Here is a 23,893-nt window from a genome sequence, read left to right on the forward strand (position 1 = left end):
CGAGAACGTCGGGTCGCGACGGGACCCGAGGGTTTCCTGGCCGGGGCTGCGCAGCCGCAGGGCTCCGCTGAGGGCGGCGGTTGGGTGCGGCGGAGCTGCGAGCTGCTGCTTTGTCACCCGGCTGCTCTGATCGTCGGCTGTTGCGGGTGTTTCTCCTACTTGAGGGCAGCCGTGTAGTTTCTGAGTCGTTCCTCTCGCTGTGTGTTTTGTGTTGACCCGTTTTCTTGCAGTTTAGAGCCAATCTCGTATCCTGTTTTTCGGCCTTACGCTATTAGGCGCCGTCTGTCTGCCTGGGATGGTACCCTGTACCTTGGGACAAACCGCCCACCTTCGGGCTGCCGCGGGATGGGGCGGCTGTGCTGGCAGGGCTGCCGATGGGGGAGGCAGAAGTCTGTAACACGCAGTGCTTTGGGCAGTCTGTGTAAGAGCACGTCCTTTTGCGGGTGCTAGAGTCAATGAATCGTGAAGATGAGGAGCCGGTCTGTATGTTAAATGCTGTGTGAGTGATAACTATCTGTTAGGTACAAATTACGAACTCCCACAACTTCCAGAAAGTGCTGGAAGTGCCGCGTTCTGGATCATTGGAGTGCTGGTGTGACTGAAAGCAGTTTCCTGAGTACTCTGTCTGTGCTCTTGGTGCTGCTGGTCAAAGTCGTTTCCCTTACGAGACTCAATCTGTTGTCATCCCATCTTGTATAGTCTTCAAATCAAGACCTCGTTTCTTGACATCTTTTGAAAGCAAACATGTCTTGGGCAAAGTCTGTGGTCTAATCAGTGATGTTGCTAAAACAAACCGGTACACATTCATCTGGTGGTGAATGTCATAGTAAAACAGTTAGTTTTTTTAGTAGAGTATAAAATAATAGAAACGTGGGGCACTTCATAGCAATGTAAAAGTTACAGTAATGGTCTCTGTTCATATAAGCATCATAAAGCTGTGTGACCAGTGTCTCTTCTCTTATCAGGGTGCTGTTACCTAAAGTGCAGGTGTTAAAAGAGGATGAGGCCAGGGAAGGAATCCTAAGATATCACTCTTCTGCTAATTCTGTGCTCTGAAGCACCCAGCAAGAAGAGTGTGGGCTAACGCACCCGTGAACATCGTGCATGTTACGGCAGCGTGACTTTCCGAAACTTGTTTAACAGGATAATCTTTGGATTTACATGGAATTTCTTGAAACTAACTCTGAAAATTTGTGATAATTTGTGTCAGTTCTTGCAGTTTTGTCACTGTATGTCAATCGCTAGCCCTAATGTAAGGCTTTGGGCATGCTTCTTTAATTACTGCACAGTCTCACTGAGCCATCTTAATTTCCTTCCCACAGCCGAGCAAAAGATGTAACAATGCCAGCAAAGCTTCCAGTGAATTTTTTCTCCACAAGATCTCCCGTCGTCGATCTTTTTCGGGGACAGTTAGACTATGCAGATCACCTTCGACAGGACTCAGAGGTTGCGTTGTATTTCTTCTACGCGCCGTGGTGTGGCCAGTCGGTTGCAGTGAGAGAAGAAATAGAACACGTGGCCAGCAGATTGTCAGACCAGGTAACTAGAGAAGATAGGAGACTTACATGTGATCTGATAGATCTTTAGTCTCCAAAGAGGGGCTAATTCCTGTCATCCTGTGGGAACCAGAAAGACCTGCATGTCTGTACCATACAGTGATTCAGCCAGTCATCTTTAATTTTACATACACAGCACTAGAATGAATGGAGCAAAACTGTGATGCCTGCTCATCTGTGTGTTATTTCTGCTCCTGGATGGGGAGCTCTGCAGCTTCCATCTGGTAAACTGTTTCTGGATTTATTGCTGTGCTTTTAGATAGAAACTACAGGGAGTTTGTTTCCAGTCCCACAATTTAGATTAGGAAGCTTAAAAACCAGAAGAAAAAGTCACCATAAAATATTGCTGTGCAAAGAAATGACAACAAAAAGATTTAAAACAAAAAAGGGAGGGTGGGGGGGAAGGAAAGAAACTGGTAGAATTAAGAGGAGCAGATATGAAACACTGCTTTGAAAAGGTGCTGAAAATAACAGGTGGAATGCATTGGGGGAGAAAACAAACTAGATAAAGAAAGTTACAGTAATGTACTTTGCTGGTACCTGTGAACTTTTATCTGCTTTGCAGGTGCTGTTTGTTGCTATTAATTGCTGGTGGAACCAGGGGAAATGTAGGAAGCAGAAGCACTTCTTTTATTTTCCTGTCATACACTTATACCACCGCAGGTAAGACCTTCATATTGAGAGTCTGTTTGTCTTGTTGGCACTTTGCAAAGCAGAAGTATTGTATGTGAGTTGCTCCAAAAGTAATGTCTCCTAGTTATTTCCATGGGAACTACGGCAGTTACAAGAGCACAACAGTACTGTTTGATAGAGCAAGTTCTCAGCTACAAAACTCTTTCAACATTTGCCTCTAACATCATCAGCCAACATAATAAAAAAGGAGGCATTACTTTTGGAGCAGCCCTGGTAAAAACGTGTTTTCAAAGTTCCTTGTCTATAGTTAAAAGAAACAGCTGAAAAGGAGGGAATTCTGGGTGAAGCTCACAGTGTGTGCTCCTGAGCTACTGAGAAGGGCTGTACCTGTGTTAAATGTTGTGCTGCTCAAGTTTTCATCCTTAAGGAAAATTGGTATTGCACATGCATCTCCTGGAAGCTCTCTCTCCAGTGAAATGTAAATTATTCAGATTTATGTTTTTATTCTAGTTTCCTTTTTGCTCTGTAGGTGGATTCTATTCACTGGTCCCAATTTTTTGGCAGCAGTCATGTTTAGGAATGGAATTTAGGCATATGTTGAAATGGAGCTGTGCAGTGAAGACGTTCTTCTGAATTTGAATTGTACACTCCTTTCTTATGCCCCAGATGAGTAACATTGAGTATAGTTGTTCTAAGACAACTATATACAATGTTCAACGTTGTATAGTGTTCTACAGCCTCACTTTTGTTTTTTAGTATTTGTATGTATGCATTCTTTTTGTGTGGAACAGAAAGTAATGCTTTTCCAGTACTGGGTACAGCAGACCTGGATGCAGTGTAGTTTCTCAGTGGCATTTTTGCAGCTCTCCCATTACAGAGGCAGACTGTACTTAGTTTGGGGATTTGTGCTGAGGATGAACAATCCTAATCCTTGTCAGCTGAACTTTGAATGGTACTGGAAGAATTCAAACAGTAATAAAAGCAAACAAAGAAAAAAACGCAACAAATACATTTGTGCAGAATCTTACTTGGACATGCATTAAGTTAGAATTACTTTATTTTGAAATAACAACACATTAGATGAATACACTTGGGTATTGTCAGTAACTGATTGCTGTATCTTTAAATAGAGTTGCAACAAAGTGGGACATAAATTCATGTTGATAACCTTATGAAGCCCTCAGAGGGCAATAACACCCCTCATGCCTGAGATGTACAACTCCTGGGCATTGCACAGTGCACGTGAGAGGAAGCAGTGTGTGTTGCTATTAAGGCAAAGACTTGTGATATACCAATGTAAGATATACATTAATTCAGGAAGCTCTAGAAAACCATTCCAGAACATTTGCACATAGGTATCTCAGTGCAAGCTTGTATTTTTTTTTTTTTTAATTTTAATTTTTATTTTTTTTAACATGTATGTGCATAAGCTGTATTACAGAATGCATCATGTTAAATTCTTCAGTGGACTAGTGGGAATGGATTAATTCTTTGTGCTCTTGTTTTTTTTATTTCATTTTAGACTGTGATGTCTTGTCCAACCTAAAGATGGTAAATGAGGTCTAGGATTTAGAAGAGCAGCGGCCAGCAGGGAGAGGAGCCACTGCCATCCCCTGCTCTGCCCAGGCCCTACTTGGAGCACTGTGCCCAGGCCTGGGGCCTCAGAACAGGAGGGATGCAGAGCTGCTGGAGCATGTTCAGAGGAGGGCACAGAGGTGCTGAGAGGGCTGGAGCACCTCTCCTGTGAGGAAAGGTTGGGCGAGCTGGGCTTGTTTAGCTTGGAGAAGGGAAGGCTGCAGGGAGACATCATTGTGGCCTTCCAGTACTTGAAGGGAGCGTATAAACAGGAGAGGACCGACACTTTTTCCATGGTCTGATAGTGATAGAGCAAGGGGGAATGCCTTTAATCTAAACTGGGGGGATTTAGGTTAGATGTTAGGAGGAAACCCTTTACTCAGAGGATGGTGAGGCTGTGGCACAGGCTGCCCCATCCCCAGAGGCATTCAGGGGCAGGCTGGATGGGATCCTGGGCCACCTGATCTGGTGTAGGGCAACCCTGCCTGCAGCAAGGGGCTGGGCTGGGTGATCTTCAAGGTTCTCTCCAACCTCAGCCGTTCTGTGAACTCAGGGGGATGAAGGAGGAGGTCTGGCAGCTGCAGGCACAGCCCCGCTCTGCTCTCGCACTGCGTGAGGTTGTGGGTGCTGCAGGGAGGAGCTGCAGGGTCACTCGGGCTGCCCAGCAGCAGCATGGCAGGTTTGGTCCTGGCTTTACTGAACCGTATGTGGAAACATTCATGTGAAGAACCCTTGGATCTTTTCAGTCTCAAGATTTAAAAACGAAAAGAAAGGGAAAACAGTAGCAGTTTTTCAGGTCTTTATTATGCGGTGTACTTACTTCAGATAGATAAAGGAGAACTGTGTGGATAGGAATATTTAATTAATTCCTGGCTTTTACCAGCTCAGAAGCGCTCTCCAGCTCTGTCCCCACCATCACATCACATCTGCACGCAGACGCCGTGCTGTCGCTGTGATTTCAGCTGGGGATGCTGTTGTGTCGATGTAACGCAGCTCTGCCAGCTGCAGGCACCACAGATGATGAGCACAGAGAGCAACCCCAAGAGCTGAGCTTGCTGTCTGTAGAACTCCACCTCTGCCACCTCCAGCAGGGACTCTATTGTGAATTTCAGTCTTAATGTTCTATTATTTTTTTGGTACTAGTTTTGGACCAATTGAATACAAAGGCCCAATGAGTGCTGTTTATATTGAAAAGTTTGTTCGCCGGGTGATGACACCACTACTCTACATCTCGTCTCGATCAAAATTACTAGATTTCCTCTCAAATTATGAGGTACATGTCTCTCTTCTCTAGCTTTTCTGCCGTGATTCAGAAAGAGTTTTGTTTCACAGTTAAATTTGATCTGCTCCCAAGTGCTCATTGCTCTCCAGAGTCTTGGAATCAGTGCCCTGTAAATGTGCTTAAATCATAATACGTGAAACGACACATTCATAACTCTGGTTCCCTGTGCAGTGACTGTTATGATTTAATGATGCTGTTAATTTGCAGTACTTTAATAGAGGCAAGAATCACAGCTGTTACCTCGTGGGGGAAAAAAGGAACACAAACCAGAAAGACAGAAGAAATCTTTTCCCCAAAATCGTGCAGCACCTGAGAAATACGTAGTAATTGTCTTAATTTTAAAGGAATATTAAATCTTTCTACTAAGACAAATGCTAAGTAAAAACAAATGTGAAATCACTTGAAATAACTGTTGGCTCCTGACCTCTCTGCGTGCTGTTCCTTCATGACCTTAGCCCACCGGTGTGCTGCCGCTCTCATTTTCAGTCCTGCGTGCTCAGAGGTGCTGAGGTTGGGAGCAGTGCTGGTGGATTAATTACTTCTGAGCGGGCAGCGTGCATTGAAATCAGAACCATTTCTAATGCCTTTATATCTGTCAATTTCTGCAGCACACGATGGAAAATGCCCTTGTACTGCACTCCCAGTTCCTGGAGAGCAGTCCTGTGCCATGTGGGCAGAACGCACAGTGCTGTGCAGGGCTGCAGATCCAAGTGGCTCCTCTGTAGTTGAGCAGTGTGGGTGCTGCAGTGCAGCAGCTCGTAGTGCAGGTGCCAGGCTGTGCTCATCCATTCAGAGCTCTGCGTTTGTTCAGATCCCCAGCATTGTAAGCGGGGGCTGAGAGGCAGGAGTAGTGGGTTCTGTATCTATCTCTGGTGCAGATACTTTCTGCAATTCTATTGTCCTTTTTCTGCTTCAGTTTTACTGCTCTATAACTTTATTGTTGTTCTGCTTGCCTCCTTGGAAAATGGTGGTGCTTGGGCTCCAGATGTGGGACTGGGAGGGCTTTGTGGCACCGCTGGGTGTAAGCACTGCACTGCTGCTCATCACCCGCAGTTAAGACTGCGTTTTCTGACAGTAATTATTTGGATTTTTTATATATTCATGAAATGATAGTAGCGCAAAATTAAAATAGGATAAGAATTAAATTTATTTTTTGAGAGCAAAAGAAAACATCCCGTTTGGAAAACAGAACATAAAGTGTATAGGAAGATCTTCGTGGCATCGGGAGAGGAATCTGCAGTTCTGCCATAGCTACAAGAAGGTGGAAGTTGGTGCTGTCTGAGCTCCTCTTAGCAAATTTGTGTTCCAAGAACTAGGAACTTCCTATCTATACTGAGGTCTCCCTTATAAGAGTTGAATCTCTCTCCTGCTGAGCAGCCCCTGTGTTGGTCCAGCTCCCAGAGCTGCTCAGGTTCCATTAGGGTACCCAGGTAGCTGGCAGGAGAGCAGGACAGTTCGCACAGTGCTCAAGAAGGGATGCAGCACTTTGGCCACTTACTTGCCTCGTGTACCTGCCCCAGTCACAAGGAGGAACTTCTAACTTGTAGATGATCACAAGAAGGACATTGTTCAAGCAGGTTACAGATCAGGCATAGAGCACAAGGTTCATCGTACGTAAAGCGTTCTTTTGCTAAACCCACCCAGTTTTCTTATTATTGAAACCTCTGAGAATGGCTCCTGGTAGCACCTTCCGCTTCACTCAGCGCTCGGAAATCCGTAGCCACAACTAATGGTAACAGCAGTCAGGGCCTCGTCTGCTCAGTGGCTTTGAAACGCTTTCTCGGTCTGCCCTTCGGCTTCTTGGCTCTTCTGCTGTCACTTCTTGCTTTCGTTTGCTGTTTCGTGCCAGTGATGGTGTTCAGAAATGGTGCCAGCAAATGGGAAGCCATGTAAGGAGCCGTGTGTGTCTCCTTGCTGGGTTCACTTGGCTGGTTTGTTACTTTCCTAATTTGGTGTTAGGAAGGGAAAATGAAGAAAAGCAATGACTGTCTTTTTTTGGTAACTGTTATCCTTCCTTGAAGAACAAATGCTGTTACATTTCTGTATATTTTCACTTCTTCTTTATTTATATTATTCTTTTCTTTTTAACAACTGTTATTGTCATTTTTATTGTTGGTAATTTCTTGGAGTATTTCATTAGTAATCTTTATGAGGAAGGCTCTTGTGGGTAGCATTCAGTGTCAGGCAGGGTAATTCCTGCCTGAACGAGCAGCTCACTGGATGGAATGAGGAACCATCTTATTAGTGAAACATTCTGAGATATTTTTACTAATATCAACAATAGGCAAATCATATATTCGTGTTTTGAAACTATATTCTCTTTTTTTATATATGTAAAGCTGAAATAATAAAAGCATCCTTTGAAATAACAAATGGAGGTGTTTCGCTGGGAGGTATTGGCCTCACCCGGGGCGGTCAGTGAGTCTGGAATCTTCTGTCCCACAGCGATCCCTGTGCTCTCGTGTTGTGCATTCACTGCACGCACCGGGATGGTGGAACTGGGAAACAGCACAGAGTGACCAAATTCCATCGCTTGCTCTGTCCTGAAGGCCAGCTAAACCAATTGGAATGGTGAATAAAAAGCAGTGATTAATAATGATTTTTTAAAATAAATTGTATTCTGCAAAATTTAAACTCAAACCGTAGGTGATGTTTCGGAGCAGCAGCCTGCAGGCTGTGCCCCGTGTGCCCGCAGCTCCCAGCTGTGCTCGTGGCCTTGCCAGCAGCCCTGCCTATGGATGAGTCTTTTACATTTGTCTAATCGGCGGTTGAAGATCTTTTCTGATTTGTTTTTGTATCCCTGTTCTTGTGCAGCTGGTCTCGCACTGAGCCCTAAGTGACACAACGAAAGAACTTGCAGTGACTGTAGCTGTAACGTGGGGTGGTTGTTGGCTTAGCAGTTCCAGTATTGACTCACGGGATGTGTGATGCACACACAGTTCCTAATTATGTGCAACGTAGTAAATGATTAGAATGTAGGCTGAAAAGTTATACTAGATACTCTCATTCTGAAGAAGTCTTATGACAATTATGATTTATATTATACAGTTGGAACTGACTGATAATTTCTAAGAAATATTAATTTTTAGTCATGCCTCTACAGTCCTAAAAACCTCCTCGCATTTTATATGTAGCTGTCAAATAACAGCTTTAGAACTGATTCCTGATCGGTCTTTTAATATTAATTCTTTTCTGACAGCATTAAGTGACTGTTCTTCAGCAAACACTGTTTTGTTGTCTTTTAAAACGTTACATTTTAGTGTAGGCAAGCAGCTTTCATCTCCTGTGTAGTTGCAAATCGCCCAGCTAACTGTAATTCTTACTCTTTCAGCCTGGAGTTGTGGGATATTTTGAGTTCAACGCTTCACCGCAGCCTCCCGGTTATTTAACCTTCTTTACATCAGCTTTACATTCATTAAAGAAAGGTAAAAGCTTCATCTTCAAAATTTAAGGGGTCTCTGAGCAATGTACGTGTATGGGCTTCAGTAATTCTTTGCAGTATTTTGTAATTTGAAAGTGGATCCCTTTTGAGTGTTTATTAAGGTTCATCTCATTATGAAACTATGTTTTCTTACTGTGCAAAGTTTGCTTACGTGAAAGGTTTATGGTGTGTTTTGTGGTCAGCCATCACAGAATTGGAGTAAGGGGCAGCTGCTCTCAGTGGTACACAAAGGGGCACTTTCCTCAGAATCCTTCAAGTGTAGCTGCAGTGCATCCGCAGCCGTAGGCAGACAGCATTTGACCACGTTGAATTCCAGAGTGTCTTCAGTTGCAGTGTCGTTGCATTTTCAAAATAAGATGTGTGTTCTTCTAAGGGTCTCAGGAGAGAAGTTCAGTGTGTAGCATTCTACTTAAAACTGAACATTTGCCTTTTAAGATTACCTGGGAGCAATACGCTTCGGAGTGGTGACAGATAAACGCGTGGCGGAGGAGATCTCCTTGGTGCATTCGGGCAGTGTGTATTTGCACAGACACATCAACACATCTCTTGTGAGTATCATGTTGGTGCTGTGCTGACTCTGAGACAGCTGTGCTGCAGTGCAAACATCACGTGGACAAATATATAATAAAGGAGCGTTCCACAGAACAGTAGAATAAGGAGCATCTAAGAAGTATATTTTTGTACAGTAATACACATTTTCTTTCTGCTAGTCAGCAGCTGCTCTAAATGATTTAAACTTTAAGCAGTGTCTAGACCAGGTGGGTGATGGGGCCTCAGGAGAAGTACCAGACTCGATTCCATGACTGGTTTTAGCAAGAGTCAAAGGTGCACATTTGTGCTTGTTGGCTTTTTCCCTTGCACTTGTAGGGAAATAAGTGCCAGAGCACAGCGACGTGAAGCTGCACTAGCACAGGCTGAAATACATGCAGGCATAGCTCATCCATCCATGAGGGAAATTAAATTATTTTCTTGACTGTCTGTGATATCTGTATTTATCTGAGAATTATTTTAAAGACTTTAGTACCTGGACCTTCAGCTTATGAAGGCATTTATATACTTGAGCTCAGCTCTTGTCCTGCTGCTCTGAAGTGTGTGACAGTGGGCTTTGTGTTTGCAGCGTATTTGGCCTTCTGTAGTAAATTGACTTAAGTTTTCAGAGGCCCTTGGGTTCATCTTAATAATTTGGGAAATCTTTTTAATAATATGGGAAATTGTTTGTCTCCTTCAAAACAAAACCCCAGAGGCCCAAACACCTCATATATACTCAGACTCTCTTCTGATTAAAAGAGCTATTTATGTTAATTTAATTGAAAATTTACCTGAACTTTAAACCTGCAGTTCGTGGTTTTGGAATACTAAAACTGAAAGTACTTTTGGAATTGTTGTTGTGTATGGAGTCCTTATCTGTCCACACTGCTAACGTGAGTGCAAGCTCTGAAGATAAGCATCCATGCAGTATTTTATTCAACTGACATTAGGGAAAACATGATTCTAAAAATTATTGGTAAATGCATGAGACTGCTGTTGTCTTTGCAGCGATTCAGGATAAACTTATCTTAATTCATGAAAATGACCCTAGAAGCTGTAAGCCAATTTTCAACAATTTTTCTGTACTTTCAGTAATAAAAAACAGTATGGCCATTTTAAATGCAGTCTGCATATTGGGGTCTTAAAGTACTGACTTAAGGTGGGTTAATATGTTGAATTAGTAGTGGAAAAAACTGCTCTAGTATGCTGTAAATCAAAACACGTGATGATATCAACTTAGAGATGGCACTCGTACAAAGCCTCGTATGACTGCAAACAGTAAAGATCATAACAATGTGATGAAAGAAAAAGGAGCTTGCCTGGCAGAAGACTTCTTGCCTGGAAGACTGAATGTTGATGTGATCTGATGAAAGGGGGAAGGAGGAGGGAGGTATGAAATTCTGAAGATCTGTGAATAGTTTTGTTAAATTGAAAATGAGTTTTAGGCATTAGTGTAACAAAACACACTATAGTTGGGAACTGTGTTCAATAGTAAGCAGTACATTTTAGTAAATGAGAGCAAACAATTATTGTTTCCCTTCTCGAGATCTATCCAAATGACATCATGAACTATACAGCTGAGAATGTGTGCAAGTGGGCTCTAGAAAATCGAGAGCTGCTCATCCGCTGGCTGAGACCACATGGTGGAAAAAGCCTTCTTCTGAACAACGAGCTGAAGAAAGGGCCAGCACTTCTCGTGTTTATACCTTACAATCCCTTGGCAGAAATTCAGCCTCTTTTAGACGAAGTAAGTGAAATAACTTCATCTGATAGGTGAGATGGAAGGGAAATCTACTGCTTTCTTTTCCCTTACTTATCTGTTCTTTACATGTGCCCTTTTGCTGCACATTTCCCCTTCAGTATGAAAGATGAATTGGTGACTCAGTACAGGAATGTGAGCACTGAAGGAGCAGCAGGCTTCCCCCACAGCGAGTCCTATCAGTGTGTGCAGAAAACACTGCAGGGTTACAGCTGTGTGCCATGGCTGGAGGGCACTGGTGTCACTTCTGCACTGTTAGCTGTGCTCACAGAATTGTGTGCTGTGTGGAGCAGGAAGAACGTCTGTTCTCTTTTCACTTGGGAATGCTTTTATTTTTTTTCTCCTCATATTGGAAAACAAAGGAAATTCAGGAGCTGGTACTGGTTAGTGCATCTTGTAGTGGGATTCAACCATATAATGTTACTGAACTGTGATAAATAGGGTACCGAGAGAATCTTAAGATCAATGTCATGGAATGAAAGTGGAATGAAACAGTATTTTTGTAGTTCTGTGCATTTAATTCCTGTAGACTGAGATGCTTTGTTACAAAGTCAGAGCTTCCTGTAATTCTTTCCTAAGGATATAGAAGAGTGGTAAACTTTGTAAAATTCCATCAAAAGTTGCAGAGATTGTTAAATCTGCAACAGGTAACTGTTTCTGAATGAACTATGTGCAGTTAGTCTCACTTTGTTTTTCTCTTTTCCTTGTAGATTACCAAAGTGGCCTTGGAATACCACAGCTGTAACAAAAGCCAGGGAGCTGAACCAGAGCTTCAGCACTTAGGGAACAGCGATTCACCAGCTTCTGATTCCTCTGATCCAGATGCACATGTGAAGTTGGCAGACCCGTTTTTGATAACCAAGTACCCGTGCTGTAACACGGTGGTGCTTCCGCAGTGGCACTCGATATCCAGAACTCACAATGTGTGTGAGCTTTGCATTAATCAGACATTTGGTGTCAAACCAGATAAAGTTAGTGTGCCACACTGTAACTTCTTTGAGATAGAAACAGCTTTGGACTCTTTCTACCTCCAGGAACACACCTTTTTTCAAGTTGTTTCGAGTAGCATTGAATGCAGCAATTTCCTAAGTTTCTATAGTCCCTTTAGCTATTACACTGCATGTTGCAGAACGGTCGATAGACATTTTTTAAGTTTCATGAGTTCTGAGAAGACCATCTTTCAGACCCCTAAAGTTGCATTTTCTTCCCATGGGAAGAAAGATAATGCTGACATCCAGAATTCTATTCCTCATATTGAGGATAGGAACTGCTTTATTCCTGACCTTCATATTAGTGGCACTAACATTACCGGTCTGAGCTGCAGGACCAACAAAACCTTGAACCTCTATCTGCTGGATTCAAATCTTTTTTGGATATATGCAGAGAGACTAGGAGCATCAAGATCGACTCATCTTAAGGAATTTGCTGCCATTGTTGACCTGAAAGAAGAGCTGCACTATGTCCTTGATCAGAATCAGTCGCTTACAGGATCTACCCTGGGTAAGCTATGTGCTATAGAAATGCCTTAAATAAGAAAAACAGGTTTGCAAGTAAACTTACGTATGGAAAACTTCACGCTGTTCTAAAAAGTGAGACTGTAGTCGCCATCGTGAGCTTTAATTTATTCTATTTAATATTCTATTTAGTAGCTAACCAGCTAGTAAAATATTTCCTTAATGGTATAAGAACCAAAATGCACACAACAAAATGGTTTGCTTTAAGTGAAGTGAACGTTGGAGTGTGTAAATGGTGACTGTGTGGTAACATTGAAGGAAGTGCTAAAAACTGATTTGCTTGTGGAAAAAATTTATAACGCTGAACCTCTAACCAATTAATACACATTTGTGTATTAATGGTAGTGCTGGTGTTCAGCTGTTCCACGTACTAAAAGCTGCCAGCATTCCGTGAGATACTGCTCCCTTACCAGTGCAGACCAGCCCTTCCTTTGTCCTCTGATCTAGAAATTGTTTTAAATTGTTTTTGAAAGGTACATGTGTTTTCCAGATAGAACTTTGAATTGCTTCTGTTCTGATCTGGCAATACTAAATTCCCTGGCTGAATCGGAGGAGGGAAGAAAAAAGCCAATTGTCTTTAGGGAGAGATGACCACAATCGCTGCTCTGGCTTAATGCAGTTCCTGGAGCAGGCTGTGAGCTGCCTGTTGGTGTGCATTTACTTGCCCTGACAGTGTGCTGAGTCAGCCTGGGGAAAATGCAGAGTTCTTTAATGTTAGCAGTGTCTGTAGATATGGAAGTAAATTCTAGTGAACATAATATCAAAGTAAATTGTTCCAGAAGGTTTAATCAGTGTAGGTGTTACATCATTGCCTTGTATTTGCGTTTGCCATAGATGTTTAAGTTGCACAAGTAAGTAGGCGCAACTGGAGAGCAAAGAGCTGTGTTGCAGTTCCAGTTCCCACCTGCCCTCTATCCCCTCTGCATCTCCCTGCCCCACAGAACTCTCTGGAAAGAAAAAATGATGCTAAAAACAAAAATTGGTGACCACGTGTGGATGCTTGGGGTAATTAAGATCTGGGTGAGAAGATAATAAATTTTCTTCCTGTTTGTGCTCTCAGTGCTTTCTGACTTAAAGTATTTTCTGTTCACAGGATTTCCTAAGTGGGATGAGGGTTGCTGTGCTGAGCAGCGCTCACTACATCTCCCATCTGAGTTACTTGAGCTTCCAGAAATGTTTCTTTCTACATATGTTGTCAGAGTCATTGTGATTGTCTTTCTATTTTATTACTTATTTTATTGTATTCCTATAATTGGCCTAACTTCTGATATTTTAAATTAATGGAACAGGTTTGTGTTTAATACCTTCAACAGATTTCAGTTTTTACAGATGGTTCTTAAACATACAGGAGTAGGCAAAGTACTTTTAATTACTCCTTCCTATTCAGTTATTATTAATAATACATAAATACTCAAAACCTGGAGACATTGAAGGAAAATAACAATATTTTTATCTGCTATGAGAATTTAATGAATGTTGAGCAGCAAATACGAGATGAAGTACTGCTCTTGGTATGTGAGAGATAGACTTGCTGATCTGCTGTTTTCTGCCTGTATACGATGTGTCGGTTTTAGTTTCATCTGGGAATGGCAAAGTACAGCCTGCCAAAATCCAGACATAAGTGTATGTATCATTTTCATTTCAGAGAACTTCATAAAGAATTTCAGCATTCTCTACAGTCCTTTGAAGAGGCATCTCATGGATGGCACCTCAGTCCGTGTCCCTGCAGAGCGCGTCGTGGCTGAAGTGACCACCAGCACCTTCCATCACGTCGTGTTTTCAAGTGAAAAGGTACTCCCTGCTGTAGGAAAAAACTCCTGCAAGTCATTGCTCACCTTCTGAGGAAGGATTCGCATTCTTTTTTTAGCCACGTGCATTGCTTCTTTGTAAATAAAATAGTGTTTATTCAGAACGCCAGAATATTTGTTTCTTAAAAAAGAAAAGAAAGCAATCAAGTTTAGTGTAACTTTAAGTGAATCTCCTGAGTGCCTTTTTCCTGGTAGAAGAACGAAACAGTCAATGCTGCAGATTCCTGAACAGCAGCTTTCTACCGTTGTTCAAAGTTCTGTTCCTTTTACTTTGCCTGTGCGTTTGGGATGGAAAGAAAGGAAGTCTTGACTCCGCCTGCAATCCGCAGCCCCGTTTCCCTCCTTCCTCTGCAGCAGCAGCAGCAGCACGTGCTGCACACGTTGAGTTTGAGGGAATGCTGACAGGTGTTGTGATGTCTGCCTTTCATAACTTAAAGGACATAAGTACTTTTGTTTTCTATGTATTAATTGTTGTTTTTAAACTTAAAAAAAAAAAAAAAAAAAGCTCTTGTAAAGCTAACAGAAGAAAAAGGTTTCAAACCGAAGATAGGATTTGAAAGCACGCACACAAAAATCTCAAAGGTTTCTATTTGCATGCCATGAAATTGTTTTATGTAAGAAGTCATCTTGAAGAGCAGTTAAATCACTTACTTTTTATTCTTTTTAAGAAGTACTGAGGATTAGTGTCTGTTGGCTGTGAGGGCTGCAGCAGGGGGGTACACGTGCAGTGCTTGGCTTCAGCATCCCAGCTGCCCTTTGCTAGCCAGAGGCCCAAAGCAGAAGGGCAGACATCTTCCCCAGCACCACCTCCCGAGGTGTGCAGTCACTGTTAGACGTGTAGGAATTCAAGGCTGCAGAAGAACCCTAAGAAGTGTAAGAAAGCTTGATGCATTTTTATTTAGCAAGAACTGAATAATTCTCTTTGTTTTCTCTTTATGGAAAGGACATTCCCCAAGAATGTCTGTGTTAACCCGAGAGACAGAAGGCATCAGTGAATAGCTTGTAATAAAGTGTGTCAACGTTAGCATGTAGTTTATTTTCATATGTAAAGAGTGCTAAATAATTGAGATTTTATGAAGACTAGTCCTTCTTTATTCTTTATACTCAATTACAGTAGGTAATAAGACTCTTCATTTCATTTTCCAGAATGTCTTGCTGCTCTATTATGCACAGTGGTGTGGATTCTGTGCTTCTCTTAATCATATCTTTATTCAGCTTGCTCGGCTTTTGCCTCCAGATCATTTCACTGTGGCAAGGTAAAAAAGATTCTAATTTTATCTCTCTAGAATAAGTTTGTTGAGATAATTGCCCTAGAGAATAATTACTTTCTTTCTCTCTACTGTCTTGCAGTAGTTGATGTGAAAGTCATCTGTTTCATTTTTCTTTGAACGCATTATCTTTCTTTCCTCTGCCTAACTTTGATTCTTTTCAATCTCACTGCAGCGTTTCTGCAGTTCAGTTAAAATGAATTTTCAAATTATTCTTGGAGCACACTGATTTTGGAAAGGGAACCAATACAGCAGATGGCAGCAGAAAAGCATTTTTAACTTTCTCTGATAATTTGAAGTGAAGAATTGAATCGTACAGTATTGTATTTTGAGGAATTGAGATACATATACATGCATTTATATAACATATGTATGATACATGTGTTGTCTAACACGTTGTTTAACACGGTCAGGGTTTTAGTGCAACTGAAACATTCTTATTGATGTATTCTCAAATACATGATTGCCTATATCTCTGCTCTCATTGTGTCCTTATTTCATTCTGACTGAATTTCCTTGAGGGAGCAGCAGGAGATATATGGGCAAAAAAATTAAAAGCTAGAGTAAGCACTTATTTATAATTGCTGCTTTTTTCCCCTAGGTAAAATGCTGCTCTCAAATCTACACCCGTTCTCTTTCCTGACTTTGAAGTTCTATCATTTGGTCTGTTATTTTTGTTTCAGTGTTCCTGAAACCCACTATGTGGTTACCTGTTTTTTTTTCTTTCTAATAGAATTGTTACAATTTATAATCAGAAATGACTGAAGAAAGCAAAATAAAGCCATAGCAAGCAATTGAACAGTTGTTTCATTAATTGAACTCATGTTCCTTTCTATGTAGAACTTTAGGGAAAAAGAACTCTTAAGGAATTTGCATTTTCCCTTTTTGTAATCCCTTAAATGACTTCTTGTGTGTGTTTTCTTAACAGAATTGATACCACTCAAAATGATCTTCCTTGGGAATTTATGACAGATCGTCTCCCCACCATTTTATTTTTTCCTCAGCAGAGGTAATACAATTCTTTCCCCTCGTGTGTTTTGTTTTTTACTTTCACTAAGCTGTAGTAACTCTGTGCTCCATATGTCTCAGTATACTGACAGTGTGAGTCTCAAGAATGAAATGGCAAAAAAGATTTTTGGATTATGTTAAGGCACTGGTAAAGCAGGTTTTGGAGCAGTAAAACCATTTGTGGTAGGTGAAGCTTCCTCTAGTACCTGTCTTCCTGGTATTACTATGCAGTCCCGTGTTTCTTGTTTTTTCACAGATGCTTATTTTGTCTTGGCCTGTTTTACAAACCATCTCTAGGCTAACTTCATAGTTTTTAGTGAGATTGGGTTTGTAACATTTCACGTGGTTTCTTGAGTAGTTTCACAGTGGAACTGTTCCTGCAGATTTCTTTCCTGCTTTTCCTTTCTAGCATGTTTTAGTTTTGCTACATGTAGGTAATAAATAAAACAGGGGATTGACAGTACGTGTAGTAGCACTAGATTGTATGCTGTTTTAGATGTAAAAGTGCTTTCTGTGAAGGCTTTCTGTACAGCTCCTTATGCATTTGCCATGGGATTGTTTCTGCAGGTTACCCAGCCTGTTTGGTTTTTTTTTTCTTCCTCACGCTGCTGCTGCTTTGGTTTGGTTTTCATTGCAAATAGCCTTTTAGCTTTTCTGATGTGTGCTATGGTTTTGATGGTTTTGATTAAAAAAATAATAATAATAATTGAAAAAAAGGATAATGACATAGTAAAACATTACTGTTGTATAATGGGTCAATTTTGGCTTAGTGTAGGCTAGTTTTTCCAAAATGTCATGAATCATTAAGTTTGGATGTAAGCTGCTTGTCAACTGAGAAACTGCTGCTGCTAATTACAGAATTAACTTGGCTGATCACCAGGACTGCAGGAGAAGAAAAAACACGTTGCCTATCTGCCAAAAATAGCTTAATTTTGATGAACACAAACCTTATCTGGCCCAAGTTCTTGAGTTATTCATTAAAGCGTGTTATCTTTGTGGAATACAGGTGGAACAGTTTATGAAATAGAAATACCCTGTGCTTTATCTTGATTATACGAGCTTGGGTTTCTTTTAACTGTGTAATTAGCCAAGATACCAAGCTTGAGTTGGGCAGCAGATGCTTAGTTATCACTGCTTCTGTACCTTTCTGTCTTAATGCTAACTTGGTATGTCTTTTCAGGAAGGATCAAAGTGTAAAGTTCCCAGAAGACTTTCCAGTTAGCCTTCCTCATCTTCTTAAATTTATTTTACATCACTCGAGTCTTTCTTCGTCAGAGCCCTGCACCAAAGAATGCCTCCACAAAGAGACAGTTTTACAGCAAGGACACATCTCCCACTTGGAGAAGGAAATTCAGAAGTTAAGATCAGAAATCAGGGCCCTGCATCGAGCCCATGAATCCCTTGAGGCACAGCTTTCTGAAGCTAGAAGAGAAGAACATCGACTACAGCAGCAGAAGCACACACTGGAAAAGCAGCACAAGACTCTGCAGCTCCACAGCCAGCAGTTGCAGGCAACATACGATCAGAAGAATCGGGAATTGCTAGAAATGGCTGAAAAGCTTCAGGAACTGGCTGACGCATCAGAAAACCTCCTTAAGGAAAATACATTACTGAGAATCCTGGTGGCATCAAGGGAAGGAAAGCTACAGAGCAGAGACGAATCTAAAGAAACCCTTCAGTCAGAGCAAACAGTTGCTGATGACAGCAGTGTATTAGTTTCGACAGCTCTTACCACAGAGGAAAAAAGGATTGATGGTGTTGACACTGTAGCGACAGAACACAGTAGTGAAAACAGGACAGAATGATTGCTTACACGAAGTCATGATGCCGTACTGAGTAGGTATTTATGCAAATTTTATTGAAATCCATTGTAAATAAAGACTTCTTCCCCCACGTGATCTAGAAAAAGAAAATCAAATGGAATATTTTTGTATACTTGAACAACTTATTAGCTATCCATTCTAAAGCGAAGAGGAGGAGTATGGAAAACTTTCTGCACTTTACTATTGCACTAACTTGCAAACACCTATCCATTTAAAAATAAAGATACTGGTGGTTAGGGGCAGCAGCATAAAGCATCTCCAAGGACCAATTATTTTTACACCAGCTTTCTCTAACAGCTGCTAGAAGAAAAGTTAGACTTTTAAGGTACACTTCTCCATAAATTTCTGAAATTTGCCCTTTTCGCTGCATTGTTTGCAGAATTAAAATGAAATACTTCATCTCTGTAATCAGTGAACTTGAATGGACAAAATACTTTATTCAAGAATTTCAGCACTTTGTATCACTTTTGTATACCAGTTACCTGACTGTCTTGAAACCTGCAAGAGCCATGTATGAACTGTTATCTAGTGAAACAAAACTAAAGAAAAATCTTACTGAATAATTATTTTCTCCTTAATTTTTAGGATTTCTATAATACACATGTCTAGGTGTATGGGTCTGGCTGCATGTATGCCAATCTCCTGCCACTGACATCTTAAAAGCATGTGCCAGGGGAAGGACAGCTCTGTCAGCTGTATCCTGCTGTATTCTAAAAGCAACTGCAGGAGCTTTTCCCTACTGCCAGTATTCTTTTCTGCTTCAAATTCTAGCCTTCAATGAAAGAAGCCAATGGTAGCACTAAAAATACAATACAGTGTCTTACTCTGTAAGGAAGGGACAAGACTTTATTAACTGTGACAATGCCATGATCATCTTGCAAGTCAGTGTTACTTAGTTATATGTACAGGGACAAGCAGCAATAATCACTTCCTGGTCAGCTAAAAAAAAAAGTTGGTTTTGATTATTTGTAGTATATTTCAAGAAACAAATTGTTACAATAAATTTTTATCCTAGGCAGTTAAGTGTTTGAAATTGAAATTAGGCACAAAGATGCTTGAGAGAGCCTAATAGTTCTTGGGTGGGCAAGCACGTCTTGGTTGCTTAGCTTTGTCCCTTTCCCAAGTATTTGAGGTCTAAAACCCCCTATTTGACACGTCTTGTTGCAGTTTCAATAGCTGAACTATAGTATAGAGCAGAAAATAAAAAGGTCTCCTTACTTGGAAGTACTTTCAGGTGCTAGCTTGAAGGCTGCAAACAAACCAGAAATCTTTCTCCCTGTCAACATTATTTCTCATAGAAAAGACTGAAACGTATCTTGTGGAGTTAAACAGAGTCATTTACAAGATGCATGAACTGAATTCTATAGCTGACTGTCTTAGTCTAAAATGCCTTTTTACAACAGGCTATTAATATCTTGATTACATATACCCAAGCTGCTAATTACACGAGGTCCTAGGAAAAATTCATTAGTTGCATTTATGCCAGTTTTAATAGGTAAAAACTTCTGCGGTTTCAGCATGCAGATACACAGAAGAGAAGAAGCCTGCTCTACTGCCACTTCACACTGCTGGAAACCTTCTGGACCACCCCGAGGGTTCGGTGACCATCATTAGTTCCCAGGTCAGAATCCATCAGAATGGCAGTTTCCTTGCAGTTGTTATGTGGTGAGCAAAATCTGCTCTAGCAGCCAAATGCTTAACCAATGCCTAGCTGCAACTAAAGGAAGTTACTTCCTTTTGTGAAGCTCCTTTGTTTCTTCCCTCAGCATATTATTGTAGGGCTACACCTTTTTAAAGAAAGTATTCTACACCAGTTCAGCAAGCCGGTGCTGTTCTGAACTTTTGGCTGTGCACTCAGAAGTTAATAGCAGAAGCAAGCTTTAACCACACATCTGGTTTGAAGATTCCATCTTCAGCTGTGGCTCAGATGTCCCCTCGTGTTATGTGCAGTTCCGTCACGCTATTCTCATGTGCTGTGAATGCAGAGCGGAAAGCTTCCGGCAGCCTATTTACAGTTCACAGTTGTAAAATACTTCACATTACAGTAGTAGTTCCATCAAAATAGGCTCAGCTGAACATTCAAGTAACAAAAAAATGCTGTTAGTCTCTTTGCACCAAGATATCTTTGCATCCATTGCCAGCAATGGACTTTATGCCAGACGAGTCAGCTCCTGAGTCCTGTGAGTCCTCCTCCCGTGGAGGAATTAGGATCTACAGTTGATGCAGAGAGCGATTTCTCTGTGTGTGCAGTTGCAGACAATGCATAAAAGTCTCATCGAGGTGTTTTCTGACGCGTAGTGTGCACGTGAACAAGTTCTTCACAGTACAGAGATTCTGCTGGTTACACACACCATAGCCACAGTCCACGTGTCGCTCCAAGTTAGCTGTGTACATCTGTGCCGTTTGGAGTTAGCTTAGCTTTCCTCTCTACGCAGGGTCCTTTAGCAGAGTACTGCACCAGAAGAAAGGGCTCTTTGGTTTCTCCTTCACCCACGATGCTTTCTTCATCTTCAGACTGGCTGATCCTCTGCAGCCGCAGGTAACACCAGCAGCCCAGAATCAAGGCACCGAGAGCTGCGACCGCAATCAAAATAACGATAACCGTCACCACTCCCGTGGTGGGGCTGTGATCCATAATAGACATGGTTAGTATTTCAGATTGTCCAGCTTCTTAAAGACTTCCGTCTGCACTGTCAGGCTTCACTGTATTTTCAGACTCCTGCAGGGGAAAAAACAGACATTTAATGAGGCCGTGCTGTTTCACTATATTCAGAAACATTTACGGGGGTATTCTCTTTGTGACTCACACAAGTCTCCTGCACGAGAATCTTGAAGTGCTGAATGTGCCCATATTCGTTTTAAGGTATTCTGGCTTTGAATTTAGAAGTTTTTATAGCAAACTAAAGCAAATGAAAGATATTATTTCAGCTCTTGACCTGCTTTCAAGACGGACAACCTCAACCTGCTAAGGAGTAACAGTTTTTACTGAGAGCTTGAGACAAGATGCAGATGTACCTTGGGATGAAGTAATTCTGAGACATGACAGTCCATTAACAAATTTTAATTGTAATCCAAGTTAAGCAAGCTTTTTACAAACACTGAAGTCCCTAGGCACAGTTGAGCAAGCTGACCACTCACATCAAGGCTACACCTAGATTTGCATAGCAAAGTTGTTTTTTCCTCCAGTAATGGAAGCTATACAGTTCTGTGTGGAGAGACTTAAAACTCTTCAGTACAAATACTAAATTGTAGTGGAGCTGTCAAATCCATGGCAAGGTAGCAAGTCGGCTACCCTTAGCATTCTTAAAGCAATCTTACAGCCAGAAATGTAACACTTCTAGAGCTGATACACCCTATCTTCCTTATGCTCTATGGGTTCCAGGATTGGTAACACTTGCAAAAAGAATTGTAACATTAACGGTTTACTGGAAGACCATCTGTAACATTGGTCTACTGAGAAGGCTTGACTACATGGTGATTGATTGGTTGTTCACTGAGCTGAAAAAAAAATAATGCTTCTCATGCACTTTCCATAAGCAGTAGGTGAAGCCAGAGTTATTGAAGTCTCCAATAAAACATTAAGGGAAGATTATTATTACAAGCTTCTGCTCTTCCCTTAGTAGAAGGCTTCCAAACACTAGAGGCAAGGTAGGGTTTAGACTGGTTATGTTCCCAGCCCTGGAAGCCAGTGCAGCCAGCAGCTTGCTGTTGAATCGTGCCAGGTATACAACAAGTCTGGCAGACTCATTTTTCCCCAATTAAAAACAAACAATAACAGTAAGTGTTCCACATACCATCAGCAGCAGAGCTGCTGCTGATTTGCATTTTTGTTTTGCAATGTCATGAACTCTGCTTATTCAGTACAGGATGAACAGCTGAGGGTGACTCAGGGTGGCTCTTATGTTGTTCATTTTCACCAACTAACCAGAAGAGCTCCCTTAATACAACAGAGGTGTCGAGAGTGGAAGATAAGAACAGAAGCTTGCAGGACTTGTCTTTGAAGTTCTCCTGTGCTTTGATTGGACTCTTAGTCCAATCTGGAGTGTACGTGACCACTGACAGACCCCCCTGAAAGTTTTTCCTTTGCCAAATCTGCACTTTTCAAGTTGCCTGCTTTTTAAAGTTTCATCAGAAGACTCAGATCTTCTGAATATTTTCGGTTCTGGGACAGAGCTTCCTCTGCATGTATTACCCAGCAAGTTTCCTTTCTCTATCCATAGATCTGGAGTCTGATCTCCCATTAATACCCCCAGGAAAATCAGGCTGCATCAAGCAGCTCATGCTAGCTTCTACCCAGGAAATCCCTGCTACTTTTGCACCACACTAGTTAATGCAGGAGTTATAGGAGAAAACTAGCCTACATGCCTTTGGAAAAATGACTGCAGGGATATCCATCTTTTAAGAAAGTCACAGATAAAATTCGAGGTCGTTTTCCTCAAATCAACTCTTAGAAGATGTAGTAGCAGTCATTCTTTCTTCATGCATATCTTCTCCTTCATGCTCAAGGAGATGGGTACCAGCATCCTTCCTAAGCCAGCTGTTAAGCCCCTGCACAGCTTTACAGCAGCACAGACTGCCAGCTCCTGGTGAAAGGGACCAAGCAGGATGGCAGCAGCAGTATTTTATCAGCTGGCTGCTTTGTTTCAAACAAATGCAGCATTGCAGCACAAACTTCAGTGTCACCATTAAATCTTGCTGCTGTTTCTCGGGCTTTTAGGTGAATAGCTACAGCTTTCCTGCTAAAAGCTATTAATTGTGTCTGCAGGGTGGCACATGCACACTAACTACACCAGTAAGAGCCTCCAGAGAGCCTTTTGGTGTCTGTGTTGCGTTCTAGATGCAGAACTCCAGCCTCGCTCTCCACCAGCAATTGATTGAAATTGCATTGTCTTCAGAGTCCATCTCTCATCTGGAGGAATGCTGCATTCTGTAGATCCCCTTAAACTGATCCCACAGCAGATTACAACCAGCTTTCTGACTCGCCTTTTCTTCAAGCCTACCCAAACCGATATGCCCACGCATACCAGGACTTCATCTGTCACTTCTACTGTGAGCAATTAGAAGTTATAAATCGCCAGTCTTCAAAAGAATTGCCACCAACAGCTCGTGTATTTGTGTTGTACTCGGTGGTGCTGCTGGAGCCGTCTCTCCTCCACCCTACTTACTGTAAGACACATCTAAGTACATTTACTCATTAGTAAGATACGTCAGATTAACCGCTGGGAATTGCAAGTAGCCTGCCTTGGTTCTTACAGCATTCTTAGCAATCAAGCAGTGAAAACAGCAGCGCTAAGCCATTGCTCCAGAAATAATAGCTTTTTCCTGCCCGATGCCAGCTTCTGCTCCCAGCTTCGTTTGGGAAGCGTTATTAACCCATTCAGCAGCACCGGACCCAGAAGCGACGCCTCACAGCAGCGCGCAGCTTCCACGGGAAGCGTGACTCCGCCTGGCGTTTAACCAAGAGCCGCCTTTAAAGCTTTACGCTGCAGTTTACGCTTCGCAGGAGAGAGCAGGGCAGCGCCGCGGGGCTGCCAGCCGCAGGCACGAGACCTCAGCGCGTAGAAGCTGAGCGCGGCAGCGGGGTGCTGTGCGTGCTGCAGCCGCCCGCCACGGGGAGCGATCCGCCGTGATGCCGCGCGCGGCTGGACGCGGCCCTGGGCTACCGGAGCTGCGCCGGCTCGGGAGGCGCTCCGCGGC

At 42.0% G+C, this 23,893-nt stretch overlaps 2 protein-coding genes across 3 annotated transcripts; one reads left to right on the forward strand and one right to left on the reverse strand.

Moving 5' to 3' along the window:
• The first annotated feature begins 1,296 nt into the window (after nucleotides 1-1,296).
• Nucleotides 1,297-19,832, forward strand: TXNDC11 (thioredoxin domain containing 11). Of its 2 annotated transcripts, XM_010719701.3 has the most exons (12): nucleotides 1,297-1,539; nucleotides 2,122-2,219; nucleotides 4,908-5,037; nucleotides 8,378-8,471; nucleotides 8,924-9,036; nucleotides 10,563-10,763; nucleotides 11,486-12,275; nucleotides 13,935-14,080; nucleotides 15,244-15,353; nucleotides 16,294-16,374; nucleotides 17,554-18,209; nucleotides 19,714-19,832. In XM_010719701.3, the coding sequence occupies exons 1-11, from the start codon at nucleotides 1,342-1,344 to the stop codon at nucleotides 18,176-18,178; spliced, it is 2,586 nt and encodes an 861-aa protein (XP_010718003.1). In that variant the 5' UTR covers nucleotides 1,297-1,341; the 3' UTR covers nucleotides 18,179-18,209; nucleotides 19,714-19,832. The 2 variants fall into 2 exon arrangements, with proteins under 2 accessions (XP_010718003.1, XP_010718002.1); XM_010719700.3 differs by lacking the exon at nucleotides 19,714-19,832 and having other exon boundaries at nucleotides 17,554-18,759.
• SNN (stannin) lies at nucleotides 19,025-20,955 on the reverse strand. The gene has a single exon (XM_010719699.3). The coding sequence runs from the start codon at nucleotides 20,838-20,840 to the stop codon at nucleotides 20,577-20,579; it is 264 nt and encodes an 87-aa protein (XP_010718001.1). The 5' UTR covers nucleotides 20,841-20,955; the 3' UTR covers nucleotides 19,025-20,576.
• Nucleotides 20,956-23,893: the final 2,938 nt, after the last annotated feature.

This window comes from Meleagris gallopavo, chromosome 16, assembly GCF_000146605.3.
Source record: "Meleagris gallopavo isolate NT-WF06-2002-E0010 breed Aviagen turkey brand Nicholas breeding stock chromosome 16, Turkey_5.1, whole genome shotgun sequence".
Lineage (NCBI taxonomy): Eukaryota > Metazoa > Chordata > Aves > Galliformes > Phasianidae > Meleagris > Meleagris gallopavo.